This window comes from Photinus pyralis, unplaced genomic scaffold (genome assembly GCF_008802855.1).
Source record: "Photinus pyralis isolate 1611_PpyrPB1 unplaced genomic scaffold, Ppyr1.3 Ppyr1.4_LG5, whole genome shotgun sequence".
Classification (NCBI taxonomy): domain Eukaryota; kingdom Metazoa; phylum Arthropoda; class Insecta; order Coleoptera; family Lampyridae; genus Photinus; species Photinus pyralis.
In genome coordinates, this window is record NW_022170596.1 from 20446587 (window position 1) to 20472348 (window position 25762).

The 25762-nt window shown below is 35.0% G+C and overlaps 1 protein-coding gene across 2 annotated transcripts in view; it reads left to right on the forward strand.

Moving 5' to 3' along the window:
- Nucleotides 1-25762, forward strand: part of LOC116170350 — a 326971-nt gene that overhangs the window by 292489 nt on the left and 8720 nt on the right. For both annotated transcript variants that reach the window (XM_031486677.1, XM_031486678.1), the window contains one exon: nt 17906-18037. In XM_031486677.1, coding sequence (XP_031342537.1) covers nt 17906-18037 — 132 coding nt within the window. The remainder of the gene's footprint in view (nt 1-17905; nt 18038-25762) is intronic.

The following is a 25762-nucleotide window of genomic DNA, read 5'->3' on the forward strand; positions in this document are numbered from 1 at the left end:
GATCATGGCAACCGCGCTCGTTTTTCTCAATACGTTCCTTGTTATCGCTCGACAAACTTTTGTTCACATTCACTATAAAGCGGTATATGTGTAAGTTTCCTAACGTTTAACAAAATACAAATTCAAAACCAAATTGTTGAAACCATCTCTAACATCTTGCACACTTTTCCTCACTAGTAGCATAGATATCAGACAACGCTAGTAGTTACTGTTAATTTCCCCAATATCGTAGCATTCTTTCCTATAATTACCTCCGAGATTAGTCTCGCGAAAATGCTGCACGGTTCAAGTATATTGGGATCCCACAATCCTGGCATTTCATTTTCTAATGACAAATGTTTTCTTCCAAATTGGCACTGTCTGTGGCAAAGACGAGTGCCCAATATTTACGTGAGTTGATTTGAAATAAAATTCGTTTTTGGTTTCACCTAAAATTCACTGAAACCACGATTTTATGTTGGTTTTGGTAGATGTGGTACGTTTTCTATTCTTTTGTGCTTTAATTGCAAAGCTAATTGTTAATACACTTTTACCTGTAAGAAGCGGAGAAAAGATATATCTTTCAAGTTGATTAAAACTTTACGGTAGTCGCGGATCAAGCTATATCTTAGGACTTTCCAGAACACTTTGAAGAGGGTTAGCTCCGTTTTCCGATAGTATATCAACCGCCAGCGTTTGTACTTCAAGCAAATTAGCGGTGTTATCAATCGCAAGCTCTTTATCTCTTTCCTACGGATTTGTTGCAGTTTCTATTCGGTACATTTAGGCGAGACCTTGCATGTCGAAATAAATGAAGACCGATGTCATTATAAAAGTAATCTCAATCAGTGCAGATCACGTCATCAAGAAAATCCATTGGATCTGCTACCATTCAATGGCCGAAACTTGTCAGCAAGCTTTTAGCATTATTAATTTAATCCAATAATTGGAACTGCGAACGGAATTATCTTGGGGAAATCTTTGGAGAGTTTCCGATATCATTACAGCAACAACCTTCTCTCACAGGCATTGATGGGACGTAAATTACTGTGCTCTCTCATGCGGCGCCTTGTCAGACGAATTTTCGCAAACTTTCGCGTACTTAGTTTACGAAGACATTTTAGTATTCAAAGAAGGGCGAAACGGAAAACAACTTAAACGGGGGAAAGTTAAATAGAGTTGGCCTGAATTGAATAATTTACTTCAAACATATGGCGAAGAAGGCGTTGCTGAAACTTTTCTGCAAATTCGTAACGGTTTGGGTATTAATTTAGTTGACTCATCACAATAATAAGTCAGTTTAGCAAATGGACTAATGCAGTAAGAGGCGAAAAATCCTGTTGATGTGGAAAATTCTAAATTACGCCATTCTTCAAACTGCTAACTTTTTCGCAAATGTGAGTCTAACATTTTAAGAAACTTTAACCTGGGAAAGTTTAAAGTAGTTTCGAACGAGCATAAGATGTCGACTATCGACGTCCATTATTAAATTTCGTGCAGACAGGGACTGGGACTAACAGCTCTACAAATGAATATTGACACTCTTTGGCCTCTTTTTTATGGTAACATCAATTATCGCCACCAACAAAAGCGACGATTTTTTTATGGCGGACTATTATTCCTCGTTCGTTTCGTTTTATCTCTTTATTTTTGGGGCAATGAATCAAAGCGACTGAGATTTTTCGATTGTTTTCGCGAAATATGTTTCATTGAGATTTTATCAATCTTATACTAATGCGTAGAAAGATTGGTATTATTTATTTGTTTTCATCCGCGACTATTACATAAACGCGAGTGGAGTTAGCCGCTTGTTAAAAAAAATCAAGAAGCAAATGACTACTATCGTTAGATATTTAATTATAAATATAATGCAATAACTGGATAGACAATAAACTGTTTCAAATCAATATAGACAACGAGCGACAGACACAGACGTGCGGACAGAAAGTCCAAATGACCAAAATTTAATCAGTTAGTTAATTATTGAAAACAAAATGGGAAAATTCTAACCCGTTCGTGAATTATATTGTACATAGACGGACGGACAGAAAGTTCAATTGACGAGTATTGACCGAAATTTAATCGGTTAGTCCTTTGGCCAGTGTCTACCTATTACTGAAAACAGAATTGTAAAATTCGAAACCGTTCGCAAGTTATCATCTACACAGGCGGATGGACGGACGGACAAAAAGTTCATGATGGAGCTGGGTCGCTCGTTAATAACGTAACTGGTAACTTAAATTTTATGTGACTTGCAGCATAAGGTATATAATTCTCAATCCTCAAGACGTCCGGTAAAATTATTTTTGACGCAAATTCTATTTAAATTTACCTTTCAATTTTTCAATTCTGAAACTGGAAAAACCAGACAAGGGTAGTAGGTATTCTGAAAATTCTCCACAAACCTTCGTACAATTTCGACGTTCGACGTTTTATCGTACCTAACATAACGTAAAGATGATCAAACTACAATTATTGTAGTACAGTGTTCCAAATTTGAAGGTGGCCATTGGGGTCTGGGTAATATTCTCACTCTCACTTTTTTTTTTCTTTTTTTTGTGATTTGAGAGACTGAAAACATAACGGTAGTCATTTTAATTGGTTTTATCTGCTCGAAACCGCAGCGTAAGGGTTAGGTCATTTATGTAGGTATTATGGGAAATGCAACACGGTATATTTGAACATAGGGCAGGAACGAACAAACGATTAATGATGGCCATTTTCGTTAATAAAAATCCATTTAAAATTTAAAAGTATAGGTAGGGATCACAAGAGAGAGTTTCAGTTTGATTCGGTTTTGAGCCATCAGTGCGATCACAAAATATCATTATTGTTTCGAGATTCATTTTCGAGCAAGCAGTGTGTAGTCCGGAAGAAGGTTTTGAATTACGGTAGTGTTAACCTGCCTGGTTCAGATTAACAATTTGTGCATTACGGTTCGAGCAGCGAAAAAATCTCACGCGATCAAAGTTTTAGTCTTTCGAGCATCAGAATACCAAGTTGTGATTGTGAGTACCTACTTTTCTTGAAACGGAAATTTAAAGTGGGAGTGGTGGGGTTACTTATTCGCAAAATTAAAAAAAAACAATTTGGTTTAATCGCCCGCATTTGGAAAAACATTTATGAAAGTAAACTGTATGATTGCATGGTGGAAATTTCTTCTTTTACATTAATGCAAAAAACATTTAGAACTTTTCTAAAATTCTCAGAAGTTTGCCGACGAAAAACCCCAATGGCTTAATTTTTCCGAATTGGCCGTTGTAAGAAGTGCCGTCTCCAGACTATTTTTGTATGAACACCGTCATCTGTATTATTTACACTTGTCATAATCGATTGAAGTTTAAAACTTAGTAAAAAAAATTATTCAAGATAGCCATCTCTGGGCCAATTAAAACCGTTTGTATTGCATGTATTTTACAATTTATTAATCCATTAGGATTGGATTTGATAGAAGGAATCAGTTTTTATTTAAAATTGGTCCGTTCAGATTTCAAGAGAGAAAACCTCCAAATTAATGGGTTCTCATTCTGATTATTTGTTTGGTGAATTGTGTATACAAAATTCTGTCGTATATTGATATTAAGTTTGACATTGAGTTAAGGTTAGCGCAAAGGACCGTAAAACAGAGAAAACTATAAATAGGAAATGGTGTAAAGGGAAGTGTAAATTTGACCTATTTTCATTTGATTTGCTCATGAATATATCAAAAATATTATTGCTCTGTGTTTAATTTTTTGAGCAAGCAATTTAGAAAAGCAGGTTTTGAAGTCAATTTTCAACTGTAATATCGCAAGTGCATAAAACAATCCGAAAATTTGGACGCTTTCATCAAACGTTTTGCTTAGAAATACGTCAATTTGCCACGTAATAATAATAAATATAATATACAATAATAATAACAAAATCGAGGCGACATCAGCCGCAAATATCAGAGCTCCTTTACCCAAGGTGCATACGCAAAAATTTGTATATGTAAGTTTTTAAGGACGCTCTCGTTTTGCTTGCATTCTGAGAGTATCGTAATTTTAATTGGCTTTTAAAGAAAAATGGTGGTTAATTAGTGACGTCAGTTTGAAAGAGGCGTCAAATTTTTAAGTAAGAATGGAACGGGGCTAGTATGGGAAGTTTTTGAGGCTAAAAAATTTTGTTACGATTTTACCACAGCGGAAGATCATGTTGTTGAAATAAATAAAGACAATTTTATTCAGTCGAGGACGAATTGATTAAACGTACCGTTTCGAATTTGTTTGGTTGCTGCAAAGGAGTTAGATACTCAGGAATCAAGAAAGGATTTATTCTCCAGTATCAAATTCTATATTTGCTTTTGGGAATTTTTGTGCATTACCTTTAAAATGGTGTGCAACAAAGTTATAAATGTTGGTGCCAAACTAGTGTATGAATATTTTCACTTCTCACTACTTCTATTCCTCTGATTCTCATACATTCTTGATAGATATGATCATAGGAAGTTTGGATAAATTTGGAAATGCTAATTCTAAAATATCCTTCCTGCGCGCTGCATCGGAAAAATACGTTTAAAAAACAAAAATAGAAAACAGGACCGGAGAAGACAATTTGGAAGTCGCGAAATACATTGTCACAAATTATTGTTTATAGGTAAGTAAAATTATAGAAGGCAACAAACTTTTACTTACACATTTTACGATAATAAGTAGGCTAATATGTTTAATTATGCGCATAAATCGGAAACGCGAAAATATTCCATTCCTTTAATTCTCACCATTCACAAATCCGAATTAATTCATTACAACCTCACATGAGTAAATGCACACCTTTAACTTTGCGCTAAGAACCCCCGTAATTACCATCTCCTAATTAGTCGAAGCACCTTGCGTCGAGTGTTAGCGTTCGGGTCTAGGGAGTAAATTTTCTTAGGTTAAAGTAATCCTGACTAAAAACCTTTTAGCTTCCAAAGTGCGTTTTTAAAATTGAGGTGTCCTTGGGGAAGTGTTATTCAAATTCTGGTAAGTGCCTGCATTAATTTTTGTTTCCCGATGTTAATGGATGTGCGTTTACACACATATAGCGAGCGATTTGTGGAAATACGTCATAAATTATGACTCAATTTCCATTTAGTCAAATTAGGTGGATATGTAGTTAAGTACCTATTACAAATTGCTAATTAACGACACGAATATTTGATGGTCTTCCTAGGGCAAACATTCCTTTAATTTTCTAGTTTGTCATCAATTGCAATCTAGGTTACCTACCTCTGATTAAACGGTCCATACTTACGCTATGCTGTTCTAGAAACGGAGGAAAATTACAATTTCCTCTTCTTGCAGCGACATCCCATGAGGAATCACCGTTTGCTTTAGGCGCTTAAGGGGAAAATATCTAATTTAATTTATTTTTTTATAATGAATAATTAGATTGCGCCAATATTGAACTTTTTGCGTTTTCTTGTCTCAAGGCAACTGCAATAGTGCAATCATTTTTTTTTTTTTCATGGACAGGGCAAAATTGGAGCGAATCTTTTTAGTTTTAGAGGTCTGGAATTCAGATTCGGATTCAGAAGGGTCTTTTTAGTATAAAATCACTTTTTTTTGTCAGCCACCAGGCTACAAAAGTAATAAAGGCTTACAGTAGTATAACTTATTATTAAATTATTCGCGGTAGAGGATACACGCCCTTTGTTCAAAAATATACGTGTAGTACTTTGTCAATGTTATACATTTTAATTAAAAAGCACGGACGCTTTCCCGTATCTCTCCCTTTAAAGTTGCGATTCATATCAGAAACAATGATTAATGTGCTAAAACAACAAGTGATGTCTCACATTAATATTTTAATATTACCTTCACGTTAATGGAACGTTTATCAGTGTTACTCTTTGTAAACGTTAATAAGCGAAAATTGCCAGCATTCCATCAATTAATTGCCTGTTGTTTTTTTTTGGTGGAAATTGGATTTTGTCAGACATTGTGAACAGATCAGCTTTTATGTTTGAGTTGAAATTTTAACTGTTGCATCAAATGTTCGCGGTGTTTATAAAAACGAATTATGAGACCTCTAATTATGTGTAAAATTCCCTTTTTTGTATTTGATTTGGTTTCTATACAGGAAAAATTTTTGGAGGCAAAATATGTACATCAATGAAATTTGGTTTATAACTACATTTTGCAACCATCCACACCAGGGTGAGTTCATAGAAATCCTTCGTACTGTTCTGTTGGAAATCGATCACGAAGGTCCGGACATTATTTGAAATCCTGAAGACACGTCAAACTTTTCAAATTTAGTGGTACAACTTTGCTGCATCCACTTTAGCAAATGCAACAAAATGACCTTGAGCTAACACAGTCAGCTCAGGCAAAGTCGACGTGGGAATAATGGGGTTCTTGTAAAATATAATAATAGTACGCCGGATAGGCGCCCTTTAGTCTTTAGTAAATTTCAAAAGAGAAAAGAGAAAACTTACCAAAAGCGTGACCAGGCCATAAGCTGAAGAAATAAAATAATTGATAGGGGTAGAACATAAACAAGAATTGATGTCGCAATCGTGGTAATTAAATAATTTAATAAATGATCTCAAAATAGTACAAATAGGAGACTAGATCTAAAATGTCATAGAGAAAGATTTTTCTTCCTATAATTATAACCCCACCGAACTTTCAAGATGGAGCAATTCATAAACCATAGTCAAAGTTTAAATTTAAATCAATTCTTAACAAAAAGGGGATCAACTCATCATCATTATTATTAAGATCAAAACAGGCTTCCGCAGAAAACAAAGAAGCTAATGATTAAATGACTATTACTCAAAATCGCCCTGAAACCTTCATTTTCATGCCTACTTTCTGTAAGGAAATTTTAGTTTCCATGACAGAGGCAGAGCAGACTACGTTTCCTGCCGCTTGTCACTTTACTGGCCGCATCGGTCACTTTACTGGCCGCATCGGTCACTTTACCGGCCGCATTTGTGACATTTCCAAATGTCTATAATGACTCCTGCCATCACTGACAGATTGACATTAATCAAAAATTCTATTAAGAATTGAAATGTTATATTAAAATATGATTTTGGGTAAAATTTAATACAAAACTCATCAGTAAAATGGCATTACCTGACTCGGAAATTAATGTACTCGGCCCCGAAGGGGCCTCGCACTTCAATATTTCCTCGCCTGTAATGTATCATTTTCCGGACTTTCATGTAAATAACTGTTAAATCAATGTAGAAATTCCAATTCGATTGTATCGAAAACGAATATCTAGTTATATCCAGGAATCGTCGAAAATAAAAATAAAATACTTTTGAACTTTGGTTGTAACGGCTTTTTGAGCTCAGAAAGGCTAATCTGTAACAGATAACACAAACAAACAAAAGGGACAGTGAATAGAACAGACATAGACAGGAATTATTAAATTTTTGAAGTATATAATGTAATTCATCACCAGACGTCGCCAATGTCAATGCTAAGATGGCGGATCCAGGTAAAAATGCGAAGTCATTCAAGTTCTGCGTAATAAATAACATACAGGTAGATAATAATGGAAAAGTAATCCAAAAGAGAAAACAATGAAAACTATGAGAAAACTGTGAGGGAAGATGAAGGGACTGCGAACAAAAACTGGACGAATTTTACCTGATTTATCCTCTGCCCAGGCACCATAACTACTAATGTTTCCAATATCTTCACATCGTGGTATGAGCTGCACAACAAGGTAGAGTTTTCTGGATCCAATGTTCTGATGAATATAAGCACCAACCCCTAACAATATTGGTGACAAAAATGATCTTGGCCGCACCAGAGAAATCAAACAATGAGCAATAGTTGCACACTTCCGGCCCATGTCATTTTTGTTGTTACTGTCAGATTTATTTGTTTGCGAGTCGCAGATTTCATCAGCACCTAGGTGTCGGTATCATGGTGTTACCTAGCAGTTTCTTGATGACCTCATCAAGAAACTATTAGGGAATTGTATGTTATCATAGGCGGAACTATCGAAGTGTCTCCTCAGATTCTCACCAGCTTTTTCCATTACACGGAGTTCTTCTTCTAGCTCATCACCTTTCTTTTGTTACCAGTAGTCATTTACTCCCGAAAAGGTGTAAAAGGGGGTAAAACCCCTCAATTTAGGTAGGACTCGACAAGATCCTCGTGTCTAGAGTCAAAATAAAGTTTCATTGGTGTACATTATTTTTCTGCTACGCTACAGAAAATTTTAATTTTGTCAAAACGTAAAATAATGCCATAATGGATAAATTTTCACCTACGAATTTATATGCAACCGTCTCCAATGCCTCTTGCTTAGGGAGCATAAAACCGAAAGGTCGTTAACTAACTTAATCTAGGAGCAATTATATTAGGTAATAACCCTGGTAATAACAAACGTGCATATTAAAGACGGGGACATTAAGTTTCGCAAACTTGACCTAAAATGTCAATGTCGGCTTTTGGAATGCCGGGCACGTACACAGACGGATATAAAGAGTCGAGTATTCTGGATAGACAAAGTGCCGTCTTCGGTATAAACTGTGACAGTCGAGGTGAAAGAACATTTTTTCAATGTGAAGCGAGGTTAAAAAAGCGAATCGATATTCAGAATCACTGGTGCTTTTAGGAAGTCGATGTTTCTTGTGTAAAACATTCCTTTTCCACATTCGGTCGCCTCCTTTGCTTGCTTTTTATATATTCCTTTACCCCCGGCATTCCCTTGATTCGGGCGTGTAGCCACTTGATGTTTTCTTTTCCTCGGAAATTGTTATCCATGCCCAATTTTCGTTGATGTTGTCGACACAATCTGCTCCTCGACGGTGCGCCCTTTTTCAGGAGTGTATTGAAGCGTTTGGGGATAAAGTGCTTGCGATATTTTTGTTAAAATTACATCGTAACGTAGCAAATTATTGTGATCGATAGCGGTAGATGCAGGGAAACGTATCGCAATTAATGAGGCATCAAAAGGAAACCTTTTAAACGGAAAAGTGGTCTTTTTGTATTGTTGGTCTTTTAAAAGAGTATGCCAGAAAAAGTTTAGGCTGATTAACTTCTCATTTAATTAAAGTCTCTCCACTAAAATCGGAAGGCTTTCTCACGTATTCTAATACGATTTCACAGGAGTGGATGTTTGCTTTTCAAGTTAAAAATTAAGATCCACTTACCTATATCAACGTGTATTAGACTAAACCAACACAAAATGGTTTAGAAAGGTGTACCTTAGGTTTTCATTAGAACTCTTTTCTAAAGTGTAGCTGGATCATTCATTCTTGCTATTTCATTAAGAAATTTTAGTATAAATTGAAATATTGTTTCAATTACACTGGAAAGTAAGGTTCAAAGTGAAGAGAATTACATTTTTAGAGTTTTGTAGCTATACATTTACAGAAGGAAATCTGACATCTCTTCAGAAGTGTATATGATCTCTAATATAGCAATAATAATAATGGTGCAGTTTGCTAATTTGCCATTTAGTGCAGAATATTAAAAATTATGTATTCAATTTACTAAAACTTCTTGTGTTAATGTTCAGATCAGCTCAAACTTTCGTGACTTTGGGGAGACAGGGTGGACTACTTCCCATGCACAGGCGCTCCTAATTATTTAGGTGTGCAATGTCGGTTAATTGGGAGCCAAATTGGATTATGATATTGTTGTATTTGAGTAGGTATGCCTGCTATATATTATCAACAGATATCCATACTCGAGTTTTTTCTAATTCATTATGGATAATAGCAAGGAAAAGGTGTACATTTTCACGTAATATCAGAGGTGTAGAAATAATTTCCGTACAAAACGCCTATTACCGGCTTTGAAAAATAACACTAAGCTTTAATTTTTGTAATGGAAAGAGCATTCATTTCGTCATTACTAAATGGAGTACTTTTCGCTCTTAATAATAAGAGCAAAATGGATTATTGTTTCCCTTACAAAAGCTGTAGTGTATACAAACATTATTTCCACGCCACTGACATGTACAAAAAATGTACTGAAGTTTTCCCTTTATAATTTTCTTATATCCTTAAAGGAAACATCGACGTGTGAGCCACCGTGTATATATAGCTGTGTATACCCACAAAACACTGAACACATTGAAACTTAGAATTTTATAATCTCTCCTCGTATACACATCCGGCAACTACAAGAAAAGGAATCAATTCCAAAAATTCCAAAGAATTGATATCATTTTTGATTAACACCTGAAACAAGTTTTGGAACGAATAGAAAAAAAAACACATGAAAACTCTATCTGGGTCACACAATGGATTCGAATAAACACACAATTAATTGTTTGACAATGACAAAAATTTATTGTCAAACCCATAAATACAAATTAAAACAAAATCTCTGAATGGAAGATAAGCTAAAGCTTATTCAGACATATTACTCCGCACACATACGGTGAACACATAAAATAAGAAATCTTAAAATTAGTTTCTTTTTTCTGAATAATCCAAATAGTCTGGTCGTACAAGATTTGCGATACTAGGCGCACTTAACTCAATACAAACACTGACAGCTTCTGAACTTTGCTTTATCACACAGAATTAGATGACAAACAAAACGAGTCTGATGAATAAGATGAACAAATTTTTGGTGGCTGTTCGGACGGTAGAAAAGTTTTTTAATAAGAAGCGAACTTTAACAAAAGGCCTTGTAGAACACGGCCTAATTTTTCAACTTGACAAAACGAATTCGGACAACACGCGTAGGTAAAACTTGTTACGCAAGCTGCTTCTGTACAGATTTTTATTATAAAAAATGACGATTTGCGTCTTCAACAAAACAAATCGGGCTGACTGCCCGTAATTTAGCGTAAGAAAATGTTATCGCTTGTGAACCACCGCGAAAACAGCAGCCTCTTCCGCCTCGTTGTCTCTCCACTGCCACCATGAAATAAACTCATTCTTGATACATTTCGCCAATCAGTGCCGGAACGCGACAAACTTTCCCACTTTTTCAGACGAAAGGCGCAATTCAACCTTAGTTACCAAAACACTTGCGCTAATTAATTTTCGCCTGATAAGACTCCTTATCGCAAACGACCATATCGTATCGAAATTCAATACATTACAAAAGCGATAAAAATAGAATAACGCATTTACAAAATTTCTAAAAGGAAAAACAACACTGAGGTACAAATTCAAATCAAAGCGAACCAACTCTGTGGTTATTTCGTACCCAGATTTAATTAATAAATTAGAATCATATACATCGTGTTCCGTCATTATTTTTGGTGTTTACACCGACATCACACGTCTACATGGCGTTGTTTACACGACAATATGTACATAGCGTCGCATCGAAAAATGCCCATCTAGCACTATTGCTTTACAAATGCAAACCAAAATTCGCTCGTACACGTAACTCGATTGTTTAAACATATGTGTTTATTTTCATCCTACCGGATCTGTTCCGCACAAGGAAAACATCGAAGACAGACTTTTTGCTGTTATCCTGGTAACACCCACACGTTCTAGACGAACCTTTAAACTGAATCGCGCCTACTATCCGTATGAAGCGGTACATATGCAATTTTACCTATACAGGGTGTAGAATTGGTTTCCGCGCCATAGGGATTTCAATGGTAATTTCTTTAGATTGAAATATTTTCTCCCCTTATTATTTTACAGCAAAGTTGTAAATAAATTTTTTGTAGATTGTAACATTCTGCATTTTTCCATGTGTCCATTTGTAATTTCTTGTTGAGAAATTACGGAAATTATAAATTATAATTATAAATAAAGTTTTGTTTCAATAATGTCTCGGCACGAGTGATTTTAGTAGAAATCAGTTTACGCAAATACTAAATTAGTAAATTCTAATTTATTTATATTTTCCGATTTCCCGAATAGAAAAATAATAAACGAGGCCATTAGCAGACACACAATTTTTCCAACTACAAGAAAACTATTTCCAAATTTGCTCTAAATTAATTAGGGGAGAAAATAATTAGATTTAGATATAAAGAAATTAGCATTGAAATCCCTATGGTGTGTAAACCGGTTCTACAGCCTGTACATAAAATTCGAAAAATAATAAAGAAAACTAAGAAGAAATATGCCATTCAATTTTCAACATCATGTCGTCTCTAGATTTAAACCTTGTAGCGGTTGCTGCAAATTTGGATTTCATTTTTTCGCAAGATAAAAAAGGACAATCTTAGTTTGGTGGGGTTTAGTTACCGACAAAGCTAATCAAAAAGTTAGCAATTAAGAAATTATCGTACTCGGTTTCAAAATACAATTCAGCAAAAATTCAGTATGTAGGTTGTTTAAGTACGACTCAAAACCCATTGGTTTCGACTGTTTCTTAATGGTGATGGGTTCATTTATTAAATGTAAGAAACGAGTTGTTAATTAACTGGAAGAAAAATTAATGAGAATTCGCATTTTAGCCACCGAGGCGACCAGTGTGGGTCCATAAAAAATTTGTAATTGATTCGCATTAGAGCGACGAAAGTATTCAACTGTGTCAATCGTAATTACTGTTTGTTAAATTCGGATCTTGGTTCCAAGAACAAGCAGGCGTAGTTCGCAAGGAAGGTTTCTGTATTAAACGCGCCGCCACTGTGATTTGTGATGGCAGATACATTTTTCTGAGCCGGAAATCAAAACGCGAGATCGTACTCCTACAGATAAATGAATTAAAACCTAGGAATAGTTTAATTACATCGTTAAATCTACTCCTTTCAACCCTTAAAATTACTTCTACGTTTCTGACGAATGTAGTCCTCTCACAATTGGCAAAATTAATTTCTTTCCTATTTAAAAAAATTTGTGAAATAATAAAGTTTTCCTTAAAAATTTTGGTATGCATTTCTGAACATTGTACAATTTTTGTTTGCCTTTTGAAAAGTCTACTTTTTTTGTAAAAATATGAAAAGAATTAATATGCTGCTTTTATGGAACTCGGATTGCTTCGTGATGTTGGCAAAAGACTGGATGCGAGTGTCTTTGAAAAGTGAGACGCCTTTGCTTTGAAATGCGATTTGGCTTCCATCTTATGTTCCGATGCAGAACACCTAGGTCTCCTGATGTAGTAGAAGGGTTTTACTTTAATATAGTATATTTTAACGCATCTTTTAAGAATTAATAAACACCTTCAAAGTGCGGACTACAGTACAATTTTTTGTCGTTTTATTTGGAAGGAGACACTTTTCCAAACCAACGACAGACCGACGGACAACTAAACAGCTAAACATAAGCCATTCTATGAACTATTTCATGAAAAGTGAAAATTACTTACACTTAATTTCCTCACAGCTAACGAACTATATCGTGAAAATAATCGCTTTTTGCCACAAAATGACATACTTAGATGCTTATAACTATTTTTTTTTAAATTGTTTATTTAATATCTCCAATTGGTCTCAAGTTGATTGATACTGTGTTACAATTACAACAAATATCTCCGGCGCAGAGAGACAAATGAAATTCATTATCAAATACGTTGGTGATAATTATGGTGATACGTTTAGTGGCAATCGCATGACATCCCATTTCATTCTCTAGTTATATATTAATGGTGGATAGTCACCCTGTATATGTAATTTAAAACACTATATTTTCGAAAATAAATTACCTAGAGTTTTATTAGGTTAAGTGACGATAATTTATGTGGTATCTTTGTGAATACATTTGTTTCCGTCATATAAATTTAACTGTAAGATGAAAGACCTACTCAAATTACCGTCGTTTAAGTAACTTCCCTTACATATAAAATGAATGAATTAAATTCCCACTGCCAATTTTTCTTATTTCCGCGATTATTTATTCCAATTCCGCCAAACTTTCCGAAATGAGAATTATCTTTAAATAATGCGTTGAAAAATATTCAAGCGAAAAGGGATTTTCGGAATGCCAGGCATTTGACAAATATGTCGAGTTTAAAATCCCTCTTTGACAATCTCCCACTCCTCCATTACTGAATCTCACGTTTACTCAATTGCAGCGTGGGATAGCTCGAGGGGATTTTTGTCGGAATCGGCCGCCAGATCAATACCTGCACGTAATAAGTTAAACGATTCCCCCATGTGCCACGCTTTTGGCATTCGCGATTTCCACCAAAGCTTGTGATTTTAATATAATACATCGTTATAATACACAAGGCTCAAGCAACCTTCAGTCAAAAGCGCAGAGAATTACGCCGACGACTTTTGACGTCTAATGATGTTCAACGAAACGTAGTTTAAGACGGAAAATAAAAGCTCCACTTTCATAAAATTTTTACCGAATTATTCAAATTAGCTCAAGTTCGTGTTGTGGCAAGGGACCGGGTAAAGTTTATAAGTCTAGTTCTGTAACGAGCTACGACCCCCAATTCCTTTTTCCTTGCGAAATTAAAATAAAATACTACTTAGCTCTTCGCGGGTTGTGTATTTGTAAACAAACTGCAGTTTTATTTAAGGCAAATTCTGGATACTTACAGCGATCCGTAACTTGAAATGGTTACTCCAGACGCGAATGCAAGTAAAGGGCGATTTTTATACGCCAATAAATCTGTCAAGCGTCTTCTACTTTTTCTTGAATTACCAAATAATTTACGTCTTTCGCTTCGTTTCCGTTGCTCAAACGAAATTAGCTAAAATCTACGACGTCGTGTGCAAAATATGTCTATCAACTTTGGGTAATTACGTCGAAATAATTAGGGGATTATTTGACGTTCCGCTTGGCAGTATTCAAAGCGATAATTTAGTAATTAAGCGTAATTATTTACAGGGAAACGTCGCCTTAGTGGATTAAGTAATAATTCCAATGAATTTTGTTAATCTGATTGGTGAATTTCTGCAAGCTATAACAGCTTTTAGCAGATTTGTAATTGTCGTGTGAACGCTAACAAGGCTAGCACCTTGCAGTTTGCTGTAATACCGGAATTAGACTGATCCACCCACAAAATATCTACCCAGCTACCTTAAAACAAATCGAAGTTGAAATTATTAATTATTCTGAAAAATTAAACAATATCGCTGGAAGAAAAAGAGGCATTTAGATCATGGTCTTACATATTCCACGCACGCAGGCGTTCGACAAACAAATAAATAAAAAATCTTAAATTTCTTACAGTTTTACAATAATCCAATAAATCTGCTCGTAACAATTTTACGAGGTTAAGGGGCACTTAGAATTGACACAACAGCACTTGCTTCAGGAAACTTCACTTTTTTATGACAAAACAAAACGGGCTTGTTGAATTAAATGACAAAATCTGGTTAGCTCTTCGGACATCGGCTACAAATAATTGAAATTCAAACAAGGAAAATTAACAGAAAATAAGATAACGCTAAAGAAAGAGAATGGAACGCCATAAAGACCATTGACAATGCATTCATTTGAATTGGTTGACGTGGCCCCACGTTGGGCGCCAAGTAAATAATGTGTGCAATGTTAGAAACAAATCTAAATAGACAATTTACAATATCAATCAAACTTCAAACAAGAAAATAAAACGTAAGTACAAACAATTCTAAAAGGAGCAACAAACAGGGAAATTAAAATTCAAATAAAATCAACCAACTCCGTATTTATTTCGTAAATAATCCATCAAATTTACACTTAACAAAAAAATTTAAACAAAATTCCTGGAAGAAAGATAAGCTTACAAAGCTTATTTAAAAAAATTACCGCGCACACAGGCGTTCGATAATTAACAATAATAACAATTCTTGAAATTACTTAGAGTCCTTTTCTCTTTTAAATAATCCAAATAATCTGGTCGTGAATGATTTGCTATACTCAGGCGGCGCGCACTTATCAAAAACACAAAAACCCTCGCTTCACTTCACTTTATCTTAAAAAAAAATTTCTACGAACTTTTATAACTTGACTGGATGACGAGTTAATCTTTTATTAACTGTAAGTTCTTCTACACACTTTATTTCGAAACTAATGAATTGCGTCTTCAACAAAATGAAAAGGGCCATACACCCGTAACTTAGCGTAAACAAATTTATACGCTTTTTTACCGTCGTGAACAAAAAACACGCAGCCACAGCAGCCCTTTTACCTGGTCTCATGTATCTAAGGAAACACCACTTCCATCAATGAATAATTTCCTTCCTCCTTTACAAATAAAGCGCCAATCATAATCGGAAGGAACGGGTCCACTTACGCTGAACTAAGGCACACATCTGTTATCTCTTCTATCAGATATAAGAACACGTGCACTAATTAAATCTCGTGCGATAACAAACACTCTTACCGCAAACGACCAGATGTGCCTACATCCCAACGCGTAATCTCATGTTTTAGAATTAAATAAGCAATGCGCAATTACACAAACAATTCTAAAAGAAAAAATATCACGAAGACATAAATTCAAGTGAAATAAACTAATTATGTGCTTATTCGTAAATAACCCCTTTCTCACATACAAGTCATTATGTTAGGTGTTTTAAACCTTAATAACATCTACAAGACGTTGTTTATACAACAGTATACTAGTATCGATTATTTCCCAAATTACGTTTTACACGATTAATACTTCCCAGCAAATTATGGATTTGTTTCGTTTTTTTTTGTTTAACTTTTCCGGATTTTCATTTTAACATCCTGTCCAAAAAGATATGATGGTATTATCCTCTGGTAGGGAAAAATTTTGCTTGCTTGCTGTCTATAAACCTTGGAAGTTAACCTCTGAAAAAAGTTCATCCAGAGGACAACGTTCCCTGATAAATTCGTAGAAGAATATTTATTCGGCGGAAAGATGCATTGTACAGTTCCTATTATTTCACGAAACATGATTACCAGTCAGGAATAACCGCCCCTAACCTGTTTTATGCCAATATCGTCATCTACACTCTATAGAAGAACAGTTATTTATGTAAAATTAAGGGTTGCGTATCTTTAAAACAAAATGGTCGTAAATCGTATGCTAGTGAAGTTAAAAAGTCTCAAGTAAGATTTTAACTAATAGACTGTTGAGGATTATTTTTCATAATGTATCAAACGCTGTATATTGCCAACGTTAATTATCCAAACCTCTTACCGTATTTGTGTCCTTTAATGCAAAAAAAGTATCGAATGTGAGTAATCTTTACTAATTGAAGGGATTAACCAGCGTTTTCCAATTCAAACAATAAATAATCGCAACGCAACCCAGCTTATCACATGAAAAGCAAATATGTTGATGCATAGAGCTTCGTTTACCGAACGAAGATTAATAAATCTTAAACTAATCATATTTGCTCGAAAAACAATGCCCTGCTGTTCTTTCGCAACGATTCAACAACGGATTGTAAATACATAAATCGGAAAAGTCCACAAGTCGTGCCCTTACCGCCCACAACATTCTGTCGCTATCAATAAGGGGAAGCTTAAAATGGGAAACGAAGCGTGAACGGTTCGATAACTGAGAAAGTTCAATTTCCAACCCAAAAGGGAATGGAACTTATTAATTAAAATCTATCCATGGAGAATCATGTTAGACCTACCTGAATAGTGGCTAAGTTAGAAGTTCCATTTCGGCTCTGTTTGTCCTTTGGGAAACAAACTTCTATTGCTGTAAATACACCGCAACATCGAAGTGCACTTTTCAGGGGTGCAACAAGCTCGCATTTTCTAATTTCAGTTGACTTTTTTGACTGAAACGTGAAACTCGGAGTACTCGGTGCCAGATGATGGATCTTTAGACTAAGAGCAGTTAAGAGATTTAATTAAAACGTGGCGAAAACTATTGTAACTTAATTATAACATTCCAAGATATAAAGTTAGAACTAACGGTCGGATTTTCCACGATAGTTTCTGAAAGAAAACTTTGTCTTATCCATCGGATAAGTGGACTGTGGACAATACAAAAACTCACTGATCCTCCGAAGCCTTGTGAAAAGATAATACTGACAATATAATAAACAATATTGTTAGAATTATAGATTCACTTTGAATGAACGCAAAAGAATCCACCCCCCAGATACAGCAGTGTGATTTCGAAATTTGTTTTAATACGACCTTTCGTTTTAATTACAGGTGAAGGTTCCCAATCTGACAACGAGGATCAATGCGAATTACACTCGGACCAGGAAGAGAACAAAGAGGAAGCGGAGAAAAACGATCAAAGTCAACAAACCACTCCGACGACGCCTCCACCATCAGAAAACGGTAGGTAAACACAAATTCAACAGGAACTTCAGTTTTAAAGCATGATTAAAATTGAACTTATAATTTAATGGTCTTTGAATAAGTAAACCTAATGAAGCCCTTCGGCTCGCTCCATTTGTTCGTTTTTTAAATGTTCCATTATTAGCACTCGCGTCTCCAATATTAATTTAAGTTGATTACTTCGAATGGTAACGAAGGGTTTTAACAATGGCTGGCGTTAATAACTAAGCGTGTCTGTTTGATTCTTTATCAGTAAATTACATTTTTCATCATTGATCTGATTTATACATGGCGCATTTATACATGGTCTTTCACGATGAGCGTCAGTTAGTCGTTCGGAAACCGTTCTAGATAACTCTATACACATAAAAGTAAGACTTTAGATTCACGATTTGGACCGATCGAAGTATAGGATTTTTTTTAACTTCTTTTTTCGTTGATGTCCCACTCTCACACGAACTTCTGCGATAAATTCGTAGATCCTCACTATACAGTGGAATACTCTTTGCTGTGTCAACGAATATGTAAATCAATACCGGAACTTTTCTCAGCGTAATGAAAACATACTGGCGCGTTTAATTAGTTTGTCCTTGACCGCAACCCGGTTGTTTTAATACGATGGAAATACGATCACCTAATGATAACATTTTATTCTTTTTAACTATTCTTTTATAAAAATTAAATCCACATTTAGCACATTTAGAGCTACCGTTACAGTTTGGAATTTCGAACACCGGTGTCTAGTTTTTAATTCATGTTGCCGGGTTCCGGTTTCCTCCGATTCCCAATTTTTAATTTCTAGATCCTAACTTCCAGATTACATTTTCCAGTTGTCAGTTATTTAAAGTTTAGAAGTTCGAATTACATTTTTTAAACTGCCGTTAAAGCCTCCCATTTCTCGCTCCTTTAATCTCCTGTTGTTATTTCTGTGTCCGTGTTGTCCTCAGTATTCAATTCCTATGTTTTACCTACTAATTTTGCTCAGTTGCCGTTTTTCATTTTTCAAATTCGTATTCCTAGTCTAGAGATCCATTTGCCTTTTTGTAAGTTCTGCCTTTCAGCTTCCAATTCTTAATCAGTGTTCAGCCTACGCGTCTCCGATTGTTCAGGTTTTAATACTCCCTCTTTTTAATGATTTGTTTACACCGCTCAAATGCCCACATAATTTCTAGCTTTTCATATTTTTCCTCGTATTTTTCATACATTGGGCCATTTTAAGAGTTTTTTTAAATAGGTTTGCAGCTTACACCTAGGGATATTATTTTATTTGTCAAAGTTAGATGATTTGAAGTGCTCCGTTTGTTTACAAATAGAGCATGCGTTGGATCAAATGAGGACTGAGAACTGAAGAATTAAATTCTAAATGTAGCTATGAGATATTTGTAGTTGAACGCAGTTCAAGCATTAATATACCCTTGTCATGATTAAGGGATGCAGAACGATTTATGCCGTTTCCGAAAGCAATAGTGTCGTCTTGCTTGGGTAACTGCTAATGTAATTATTTCGAGGGTATAAGGAACGTGATTATGTGTGGATTAATTAAAGAATAATACGAGGCTCATCTGGAATTTAGTACACATTTGCTAACATAATACACTGATATTGGATAATGCTCTTTCTCAGAGAGTGTTAGATTTAATCAAATTGGTTAGACAGTAGTTATTTACACAATATCTGCCTTTGCAGCTCTGAACAATCAGTTTAATATATTGGAAACTTCGTGTTGAAAATTAGAAATGCATTTATCAATTTGGTCGTAATGAATAAGTTTAGATTAGAAATAACACGGATATGAAATTTTGAAAGTGTATTGGGAAAACTAAGGTTCATTTTGTTTGGCCATCTAAACAAATTCATTTAGCACCACAAATTAATGAAAAGGATGTCTATTATTAGAGACCTTTATGCGGCAATTTTGAAGCTACAGGTTCCGATTCTGCGTTTGGTTTTTTTATCACCATTAATCATGCAGCAAATGTCAAGATCTTTCTTAATTCATTTTTCAAACTTTTCGCTTTAATTTTCTGCATTAACCTCGAACTCTCTTATTTTATTATTCTATATTTTTCAAACGCGCATAAAATGGACATCAAATCGGAAAAGAATATGCAGTTTTCTCAGATTATTATAGATTTACTCCAAAACGGATGTCGATGTAGGTAGTAGTATAGTAATGTTCAAAGAAGAAATAAGCTCGTGTTGTCTACTTCTAATTTGGATTATTGATGCAACATGGCGGCTGGGCGGAGCTTTTAGCTCCTATTGTCGCCACTGTTTAGTATAAAGTCACCTTACACTGAAATGTGCAAACTTGAAACGGAAAATCAGAAAGGGGCAATTAGGGGATGGAAACTAAATTAAAATCAAGAAACCGGGACCCGAACGCTTGAAAAACTGGACTGAATAGGAAATTGAAAAATGAAATCTAAAACCAGGATAGGCGAAAATGAAAACTAAGCAAATATGTTTATTTACTAGGAAATTTCAAACATTATTGAAGAAAATCTTGTGCACGAATGAACCTGCTCCAGTTCCCGAAAGCTGGACTGTACAAATCAAAGTTATATAAACTGGAAGCTGAGAATTATACACTACTAGGCTCTTGTATTTCAGTAGAAAGGTTAAAAAATGTTATAGTTATATTCATTTTTACTTTACAACTTTAAGTATATGTTTCGCTGTAAAATTTTATTGCGTTGCAGAACGGAGAGGAATTGATTCGAAATAATTTTACTTTGATATTTGACGATGAAATTAGCTACGTACTTGCATTGATTTTCACTTTTTGCTTTGTATAATCAAGTTCAAGATTTTATTAAGAGTAAAAAGGTGAGATCTTTGCGTCTGGCGGAATATTTCTGACGCGACTTTTTGTGAGTCTCGTTAGCTAGACTGTCACCCATGTGATTTCTTTTTACTCGTAACTGAAATACAAGGAGCTTCAACGAAAATTTGTAGAAGTAGTTTCAATCGCGATGTAAGTGAAGGTCATTTTGAGCAAATTCTTGGTTTAAACCTTTTTGAACTGTTATTAATTTTTAAATTTTTAAACTTTAAAGCGCCATTTCTCGGTAACTAATCGATCGATTTAAAAATAAAAATAAAAACAGTTGTGTAACTATCACACTCCCCCCTAAAGTATGAGTTATTTAACCCTCCGTCCCAGTTAAAAGTGTGTGTGTGGGGGGGGGGGTGTAACTCCTAACACAGTGTTAAAATTTCAAGAATGACGAAATAACTAATTAGCTATTTATTATTATTATGCGACCCCTGTGATTTGAACGGTAAGCTCTTGGAGTAGAAACTCATCTATAGCGTGTTTGAATTGTGAAGATAGCGGTGGAACTTCCCAATGAATTTTCCTTGCGCAATAATGAGAAAATCCAAAGTTCTGCGGTTTCCACTCAGGAATATCGATGAAGCAAAAATCAGGTAGCTAATAGTGAAGAACAGAGTAAGCCAGAGGTAAGAAGCCTAAAAAATGTTTAGTCAAAGCTAAGGGTAATGCATAATTTTTAGTGCATACCTTAGAACGGGTAAAATATATCCGCAAACACAGCGACAGCGAAGTGTCAAGGCAAAATAACAAGAGAAAAATTGCACCAAACTTATACAGCCATACAAAAATGTCGAGTAACCAATATGGCGTGTACTGTCTTTATACAAGTAGTGGTTGAATGTCGGTTTGTACAAAGAAGTGCGTGCGCCGAAAAAAAATAAAAAGAAACCTCTGCACGACCTCGCGCGGTAATACAAAGAACTGTAAGAAATTTATAACACTTGGATGGCCTCTAACGGCAAAACAAAGAACTAAGGTGGCAGAGCTCTACTACAAAACTAATTTACATCTTTAAACTGGTGGATTACAAAGGAAATACCTAGATGGCGTAAGAATATCAAATTTAACTTCGAATTTAAATAAAACGTAACACTAGTAAACGTAGGAAGTGCCCCATCTGGATTCACGACAAGCTGCAACGCGAAATGATGGATACTGTTGAACAATAAATTGTTAGCGCGGTTTTTAAGTTTAAATTAGAGCGGTACACTATAATGCGTGTAACATCTGCTTTTGGAGGTATTAAATATCTCGAAAAGTCAAGAGTCACGTCTGTTATCATAAAGCAAAGCAATTCGGCCACCCCAATTATTCATACTTCAAGTTTCTGCCAGAATTTATCTGAAACTGCCTCCAGAACTGCTTCACCAACCCATAAACGTGAATTATATGAGTAATGATAACTTTATTAGCTCCCGCGATAAAATAAACAAAAGCTCTCGCCATACCTAATGGCGGTACTTCTAAAAACGCGCGCTTTTTTAGGTTAAAAAACAGCATCGAACGCGAGAAGAATGGAACCAATAATTATCTACCCCGACTCGCATGGTAATTCAAAATATCTATGCCTGTTTGACTTTCACAAGCAGCAGAATACACATCGCCCTCATTAAATTAATACCGTGTTGAATTCGGGAAATTCAAATGTTCCTCACATATTTGGGTCAATCGGTAAACTTCCAACATTTCGCACTTGCAGTTTTCTTTTCATTCTGAGCGTTTTATGTCTCCATTGAATCTCGAAGTGGGTTTCAATTTCTTTTCCAATATTGTAATAATACCAAAAGCCAAGCAGGAATTACGCGGGTAACGTTATTTATTCATTATTCTACCCGTTCCAATTTAGTTCATCGGATGATTAAACCAGCTCAAATTTATTTGCTCGTAATGTTTTCGTGCTTCGAGTAGGTAATTCATGTTCCGCGAACAAACGCCTTGAAGGTTTAGAAATTTGTCAAACACTCCCTTTGTGCAAAATTAAATGGGCCCCGAAACTGAAAGCGTGATCGATGGTGTAAGTACCTTATCTAGTGGTTTATACGTCAAGGAGGCCATTCCGGAATGGCTCCTCATTTAGCTATAAACAATTTATCAAGACGGCTCACGACGTTTTCCACAACTTTGACATCTACGGAAACTAATAAAAAAAATGCGCTAAAAATGACGACGAGATGGGAGATAAGTGCGCTCAAACTCTTATTATATTTCTTGATGGTGTTTTAATTGCATTGTTTTATTACATGTTTCTACACAGAAAAGAACGAATTTGAACGGTACATATCAAATTCCAGGGGTGGAAACGATTCTAATTTCGTGGAGCTGAAAATAATTATCAACAAACTTTCTCCAACATCAAAGAAACTCGAGGAAGTAAAATCAGGGCTCACTTTGTAGAGGCTTTTTTGCATGACTGTCCCACAAAAACCACCGAAAGCGACTTGAGCGAAGTTCATTAATTTCAAGAAGTCAATTAAAGTAAATTAGATGTCATTAATGAGAAGGCTAACAACAACTAGCGAGGACCAAGAATTCATCAAACTTGACCTTGAATTTAAGAGTTATTATCATGTTTTAAAGAAATCTAGAAAATTCCAATTACTTCCGAAGATATGTCAGAAAACCGGAAAATTGCCGATTTTGTTTTTTATGATGTTATTTAAACAGATTCAAAAATTAAAAAAAAAAAACATTTTCTCATTGCCACTTCTTGAGCTATACAAGACACCGTTGAAAGATTTTCAATAAAACTGATTGTTTCGGGAAAAGCATGATGAACTGAATTTTTTTATTTGGGCCCGTAAGAAAGTACGCGTTTTTATTACGAATACGGCACACAACAAAAATAAAAGTGGGAAACTGTTGGCTTCAACAGGATGGTGCACTCGCGCACAACGCCCTAATCGTGCGAGAATACTTATAGGACAAATTTTTCATTTTCTAGGAGATAATGATATGATAATAGAAACCATAAAGACTCTGAGCCGAAAAATCAGAAGTTTACAACCGAAAAAATGATAGCAAAATGATAGAAATGCAAGTGATTTTTAAAAAGATTTTCGAATAGACACCAACTAATGTTGCTTCGGAATCTTCATTTCTTTACTTTGACTTGATTCTTGTCATAAACAAATTGACTTTGTTGCAATTTCAGATGTGAAAGTGGCTTTTTGGTGATGGATAACATCACTGTAAACAACGGCCTCGCTTATGCGATTACTGCTCGCTAGACACAACGCTCAAACTACTTCTCCGTATACGTGACACAACGCTTGAGCTTAACTCGAACTAGAACATTCACTTTTATTACGACGAATTAAAATTTCTTAGAACTTTCTTCTACAAGAACTTTTCACCAAGACTGACTGTCTTCCACCAAGAAATCCCCGTTTAACGTCTGCTACGCATATTTAACAACTTTTCCCTTTCGATCCAATTCCTTTATCATTTTGTTGTTTAAACATAATTAAGCATTTAAAAATTCTAGTATAAATCAAAATTGACTTCAAATTCAAATATGATCGCATTTGTCTTCAGTCCATATTTGCACTCCTTTTCCCAGAAACGCCTCGGAGAAAACCTCAAATTAATACTTTTAGAGCAGCAACCATTTCTATGTTCAATTTTAATCTTATTATTACTATAATTTTTTCTCTCGTATTTATTTCTCTCCACGTTCAATGAATTGATTGCAATTATTTGACTTATGACAATAACTAATTGAGGGTTAAGTGGTAGAACACGGTAGTTTTTCCACTACATACGTGATGGATTTAGTTTAATGCTATTACTAGAATTATGTATTGTTTTTTTTGTACGATATCTAATAAATGCCTATTATTAAAAGTGTAGGAAGTAAACTCAAAACAAAAGCAAAAATTGCATAAATTTTCAGCGAAAAGATAGCAGTTAAGTAATTATCAATAGAAAAGCCTATTTAAAGGGATTTAATCTAATACCAGTTTAATGAGATTTACAAATTCAATGTTAATTACTTCATTTCCTGTTTAGTTATTATTTCAATTATACCTCCTACGTACTATTGATCTTCTAGTATAAAAACAGTCACGTCAATCATGACAGGTTGCCGCCCACTGCAAAACTGGTCGCCTATGAGGTATCGTAATGAAATGATTTCTTTCATGTAGTAAAATTAAATGAATGGTAAATTGAATTATTAAATGAGTGTTAAACTGCTTTGATTATTATGTTTCTTTCTCGCCTAGCCTGGAAAAAGAACATTTTCTCGCCTCATGCCGTCCTCATACAGGCGAGAAAATGTAAGTTTCTCCTCGTATAGGATAAAAAGTAAATTAAACAAATATAGCAAACGAGCTCCTGGATATGGCTATAGCTTGACACTACGGATTATATGGCTAAAGGTATGCTCATTTTGAATTTTCTGCAATTCGGTTGATAATTAACGGAGATGTCAAAAGAGTCTTTCTTATTTTTTTATCTACATTGCCAATTCACGAACTCCGATCTACAAATTTGATAAAGGATCCGTCTGCAAAATTTAATCGTAATCGGTCGATTCGTTTTCGAGATATCGTGCTAACGGACAGATGGACAGACAGCCAAAAATTATGAACTCGCTAGGAACTCGTTAATAATCATACTCTGCGTACTGGGGTGATTTATTACTCTGTGCTAACCAACAAAAGATATCGAATAATTTCAATGTCACTATTCTGTGAGGTACAGCAATTTTATCTAACCCTTTTAAATGCCATAAAATTGGTGACCAAATTGATTTAACTCCACGAGTGTCTACTGTTTGTTGGTAACATTAACTCCGGGTTTATTTTCCCATTTTCACGTGGTAAACGCGCACACACACACAAAAGAAACAGTTTTCCCCAAACAATTCGTCAAAATCGATAACG